General features: G+C 42.7%; 1 protein-coding gene across 1 annotated transcript in view; it reads left to right on the top strand.

Moving 5' to 3' along the window:
* The window catches only part of CGNL1 (cingulin like 1), a 92,735-nt gene that overhangs the window by 73,339 nt on the left and 13,075 nt on the right, over positions 1 to 6,321 (top strand). Inside the window, 1 exon segment of the mRNA XM_025038883.1 lies at positions 493 to 582. Within this exon segment, the coding sequence (XP_024894651.1) occupies positions 493 to 582 (90 nt within the window).

The following is a 6,321-nucleotide window of genomic DNA, read 5'->3' as shown; positions in this document are numbered from 1 at the left end:
AAAAAAAAAAAAGGCTGTTATAGAATTGACTCCTGCAAGGCTCTTGGGAACCCCTGAGCAGGAGGGAGGCAGAACAATGTCCCAAGCTTGGAGTATTTAGAGAAATGTGCCGTGGACGGTATCTCAGTTCCCACAGGTAACTTAGATACCCATTAGGCTAAGGTAGGTCTTTGTAAAGTTATTGATTCAAAAGGGAGAAAAAGACTTGAGGGATACATGCTAAAATATCCTTCGTGCTTATGTTAGGGTTTAGGGTAATATTTTTTTTCCTTTTATGTATATTCTAGATGCTCAGCAACATTTTATATTATAAGAGCAATAAAACACAGTTTTAAAAATATCTGTTTTGGGTGGTGTGAGAAATAGGCACATTTTCCCCTAAACCCTAATGACACTCAGCTCTGATGTGCCCTGGGGTTTCCTTGCACAGGGCAGCCCTTGCTCCTAACCCAGATCAGTGCACATAGGCTGTGTTTGTGGCTTCTTTCTTAGGACAAAGTGTCTCAGCTGGAGATGGAATTAGAAGAAGAAAGAAACAACTCGGATTTGCTGTCTGAGAGGATCACTCGGAGCAGGGAACAGGTACAGTACTGTCTGGGGGTGGTGAGTGGATTGTCCTGCCTGAGAAAGGAAATGTGAGCGGTCCAACCTGAGGATTCACTTGGAGCAGGGAAGAAAGTTCATGCCTTATGGAAACCACATAGTCTTCATAGTAAGTTACTAGGAGGGAGGAATAATATGTAACATCAGGCATAAAGTGGAAGTTTCCAGAGTAGTTATGGGTAAAGTCTGTTAGCCATAATAGGCAAAATGTGTTCAGAGCTGAGGCTCTAAGAATCATTAGTTCAGCAAGCAATTGTGTGAAATTTGGTAGCCAGCAGTATGTTAGTGCAATGGCAAGTGGTATGATGCAGTGTTTTACTTTAAGGACTTTACAAGCTAATTAGCAATATATAAACCTATGAGGCATTCATAATACGATAACAGTACCTTCCAAGTTAATGCTTTTTGCAGTTTTGAAAGGAGTTTCACTTACGTTTGACCCTTACAGCAGCACTGGGGAGAAGCCAGGAACAGTTCTCACTGTCTGGACACTGTAGATAGTAGAACTAATGTCCTAAACTACACTTAATATAAATCCCCAGGTTTATAGATTTTGTTTCCATTTTTTAATCAAGGAAAAGTTCAGAATGGTTAAGTCACATCCTGGGGATGGGCTGTCACATCACTAGAAATTGGTGGACTATTACCTGGTTGCCATGTCCCTACTATACGCTCAAACCATTTGAGAGAGAAAAATATGGAAACATTACAGAGCGAGGATTCAGAACACTCAGTGGCAGTTTTGAAAAGAACTTATAGTCATTAATTTCAGCCTTTCACTTACATGATACCTGTGGATACCTGTAGAAACCTCTGATGGGATGTACTTTCAGTGACAACTTAGTTGTACACCTAGCTCCTGTAAATGGTGCTGGAGAAACTGTACATGGACATTTAGAAAACTTCACCTCTTGATTTGCTTTGGGCACTTTCTTATTTAAACATTGCAAACAAAACCTAAAAACCTTGGATGATGCTAAGAAAAATTTAGGAAATTATCTGTGTAAAGGATTGACGTAAAAAATCTGAAATACAGATTAATTTGGGCAAAATCTTCCTTATGCAAAGGGCCTCTCTCCTCTGGTCACTCTTCTACTTTTTCATATTCACCACCTTCTCCCATCTCGGAATAATCAAGAACTGGAGGTTCCAATGATCAGGGACAGTGCCGTCTGAGCTGGTAGCCCCTACTCAAAGTCGAAGGGGGATCATGGTTTCTTTTCCTTCTGCCATTGTTTCCCTGTTGACAGGTTCTTTACAAACAAGATGGGCATGCTATTTTGCTTCTGAGAGTGAAGGAAGTTCGAACTGGAGGAGGCTCCATCTACCATCCCCACTGAACTTGGGTTCTGTGCAGCATGTCGCATTTCCCTAGTCATTAATTTCAGCCTTTCACTTACATGATACCTGTGGATACCTGTAGAAACCTCTGATGGGATGTACTTTCAGTGACAACTTAGTTGTACACCTAGCTCCTGTAAATGGTGCTGGAGAAACTGTACATGGACATTTAGAAAACTTCACCTCTTGATTTGCTTTGGGCACTTTCTTATTTAAACATTGCAAACAAAACCTAAAAACCTTGGATGATGCTAAGAAAAATTTAGGAAATTATCTGTGTAAAGGATTGACGTAAAAAATCTGAAATACAGATTAATTTGGGCAAAATCTTCCTTATGCAAAGGGCCTCTCTCCTCTGGTCACTCTTCTACTTTTTCATATTCACCACCTTCTCCCATCTCGGAATAATCAAGAACTGGAGGTTCCAATGATCAGGGACAGTGCCGTCTGAGCTGGTAGCCCCTACTCAAAGTCGAAGGGGGATCATGGTTTCTTTTCCTTCTGCCATTGTTTCCCTGTTGACAGGTTCTTTACAAACAAGATGGGCATGCTATTTTGCTTCTGAGAGTGAAGGAAGTTCGAACTGGAGGAGGCTCCATCTACCATCCCCACTGAACTTGGGTTCTGTGCAGCATGTCGCATTTCCCTGGAGGGTGGCATTCCATCTGACCTGAACTTCAGAAATTTAGAGAAAGACCTTCATGAAACCAAAAGTCCAGATGGAGAGCCCAACCTTGACCTTTGAGCCCTAAGGGGTTCTTACTTAAGCCTGCATTTTCTGAATTCTCTCACCAGTGTGAAAGCTGTTTAATTACCAGTTCCTGCCAGCTTGGCTAAGTACACACTACCACAGGGCATTTGGGGATCTGCTAAGCATTCATGATGAGAGAAGTGGCCATGAATTTGTTTTGCTAATGCTTCTTGTGACTTATGCAAGGGGGGATGTTGGGAAAGTATGTCATCCTATCAATAACCAGACACTTAAAACAGACTTCCGGACCCATGTGTTATACCCAAAACAAAACACAGACAAACCGAACCAGAAGGTAGTTGCCTCCTTTGGTTTAGTTTGCTTTCGGCCTTTTCTTACTCCTCTCAGCTGAACACTTAGATCGTTGGGGGATAGAACTGCTCTCCATGATGTGGTCAAGGCTGAAAATATTTTCACTGAGCCAAGAACTTGCAGTAAGCCCAGGGAGGAAGTTATGGGAACTAACTTGATCTACCGGAAAGAGCACTGGGCTATATTTGTCCAGGAGGTTTCTGAAAGCTTTTTTAAATTCCAACATTGAAATGTTATGAGATGGTTGTATCAAATCAGAGGTATCTGAGTCACCCTTTACTTCCCCTATTGTCTCCCTGTGTCTGAGTTATATGCCAAAAAAAGATGAGTTTCACAGTCTCTAGCTTCTTTGCCCTATTAGTTCTATTTTTTATTTTCTCTTCTCACCGCACTCTCTGAGGTAGAGAGGGTAAAGCCTGGTGTCCGTTATAAGTGGAGAAATTGACATGTTCTGATTGATGGAGGGAATTGCAAAAGCAACCGATAAAACCGCTGAGATAAAGTGATATCTCTTGATTGAGTGCTCAGGCCTCTCTTCTCACCTATGTCACCTCTGGATTTGTGAGGAAGGGTAGAGGAAGGTGTTGACCAAATACCTGGCTCATAGGAAAGCATTTAATTCTCACTCAAAGTCAAGGTCAACCTGAGACTTATTTCTTGCCTCTTAAAGTAAAAGCTCTGAGGAGAGGGCCCTGGCTGTAGACAGTTGGGTCCTAATTTTGAAGCTGTTTCAATCCATTTATGTTAATTTCTAGGGTCGTGTGCCTGCTGCCTTCCTGCCAGAATCAGAACAATGAGAAACTTCCAAACTTAAGACCCCTTCCCCTCTGCTCCCTAAAATGCTGACCTATGATACCTCCTTAGCAGGGGACATCTCCTAAGGAGTAGGAAATGATGTCTTCTGTTATCTCCAAACTGGTTTATAGCATTGACCCTGGATACTCAACAAACTGCTATTATTCCCTGAAAAGGGAAGAGAGGAGAAATTTCATTTCTGAGATCTTGCTCTCTTTAAATTCAAAAGCAAAAGGTTACGGCTCTCTACTTAAACTTTGCATTCTTACAAACTCTTCTTCTGAATCTTTGCTTCCCCCAAACATCTCCCATTCTTTTTCCTAATCTTAGTGATAGGGCTCAGGTGAAAAAGTTAGGAAAACAAATAAACAAAAAAAGGGTATCTAGTGATTTTAGCAAATGGCCAGCCCCTTTCACAGAATCTTGGATCTGTCAAGGATCTCCGAGTTGATCTCCTCAGACTCGTACAGTGGAGGAGAGATCTGAGGACCTGAACCACCACGTCACATAGCTGGTTAGTCGCAGAGCTGGCTGTAGGTCTCTTGACTCCCAAGGTTCTATCTAGCAGTGCTTGCAAAATGTGATGGACACCTACTGTGTGCATAGCATTGCGATAAGGCTGCAAAATTATCAAAAGTGGGCCCTGTCCTTGAGGTGCTGTGGTTTGTTTGAAGAGATGAGGCATGACTGAAAAATGGATAACTAACAAGAAAAAGGAGCAAACACCAAATCAAAGTGGATTGAGGCATCTAATGAGAACAAGACCACAGCTGGGTGCCGTGAAAGAGTTCTTAGAAGAAGGTGGACCTGGAGCTAGCTTTGAAGGAAGGGTAAGATTTCGACGAACCAAGAGGAGTGGGAACGGAATCCTGGATAGAATGAATGGTGTGAACCAACTGTACTGGGAGGCAGGATTTATACAGTATTTTGAGGATCAATGGATGGACTACTGTGGCTTGATCAGGTTTCCAGTTTCCATAAGGGAATAACAGGAGAGGCAGGTTGAGGGTTTAGAATGGACTCTATCCTGATGGCAATGGGGAGCCATAGAAAGTTATTAAACAGAAAAGTGAAGCAGACACAGTGGTCTGCAAGATTAACGTGGCCGGGGGTGGGTGCTGGGAGAAGGAGACACCTAAAGGGAAGCCTCAGCTGGGCCGTTCTGAGGGAGAGGACAGGAAAGGCAGCATGAGATCATTCTGTTCTTTTCATGGGTTTTTTTGTTTTTTTTTTTTTCCTTGTGCAAAGATCTGATGCTCACTCAATAAATGCTGACCATGCTGTTTGTGAGTTCTCAGCCTTCCTAAGGCCTTTGTTTCCCACACATGCTCAGGATATTATTTTTTCAGACTGATAGTTCAGGGAATCTTAATAGAGAGACAGATTTTTCAAACTTTTAGATGCTTGGAATTTGTTTTCAAATCTGGCTAATGTGATGGAAAAAGGATGGATATCTATTTGATAGAATGATGTCTTCTTTTACAAAACAAAAGTGAGGAGTATTTGTTTTCTCACCCAAATACAGTTTCACCTTATGTAGAGGGTTTCTGATTGACTTAAAATTGAAGGAAAAGTCAGTTAAATAGTGGATATTTTATTGGCTTTTGGTATGTTTAAATACAGAGAATCCTTTTTTTCCTTTTCTTTCTCCAAAACTGTGTTTTCATTTATGACAATTGGCACCTTACTGAGGATTCTTTAGGTGCTGGGTGCTGTGTCCGTGCCTCGCTTAGGCTTTCAAGGGCTTGAGAGGCTAAGCGGGGGCCAAGGGTAACTCAGCTTGCAAGAGATGGAGCCACAATTTGACTGTAAAGCCTACTGCCTCCTACCTAGTCTCATCATCAGACTGTAAAAGTAAAGACCCACCCCCAATCCATTTGGGGCCACTATTGCCAAGTTAAAAATAATGCCATGGTGTCTCTCAATATGGATGAGGATTTACGTTCACCTGATTCTCTCCTGACTCTCCTCATGAGTCCAGGCTTTAAATAGCAAAAGAGTGCCCCAGCTTGGTGTGTTTCAAATGGTTTTGATGTTCTAGTTCCTTGGACACTGCCATGTCATGGCTGGTTGAGTGAGTACAGTTAACAGTAGAGCTGGGCCTATAAACAGAGGTGTTCTCTTGGCCATGGAGGCAAAGACGACCCAGCCCAGTAGAAAGACAATTCACCAACCCAGGCAGCTGGTGGTTGGGATGAAAAATACCAACTTTAGAGTTTCGGGTATCTTCATGGTCTTTCCAGGGGCCGATGGAGACTGCTCTGTTGCCTTGGCAACTGCAGGATAAATCCCAGTTGCTAAAGTCTTGGGCTTCTGCAGTCACTTTAAGGAATTGCTCCCCAGTGGCCAGTTCACACCGGCTCCTCAGTCTGCGCCAGGGAGATGCAGCCACCAGAATGCCTGGGAAATGAGGCTCCTTGTAGTCAGTGAGTGCAAGATCAAAATGGGATTTCTTTCTTCCTTGCCTTCTTTCCTTCCTCCCTTCCTTCCATCTACCCTTCCTTCCTCCCTCCTTACCT

Source organism: Pteropus alecto, unplaced genomic scaffold, assembly GCF_000325575.1.
Source record: "Pteropus alecto unplaced genomic scaffold, ASM32557v1 scaffold86, whole genome shotgun sequence".
In the NCBI taxonomy this organism is placed as follows: domain Eukaryota; kingdom Metazoa; phylum Chordata; class Mammalia; order Chiroptera; family Pteropodidae; genus Pteropus; species Pteropus alecto.
Note: the sequence above shows the minus strand (reverse complement) of the source record. Positions and strands in the feature narration are given on the sequence as shown.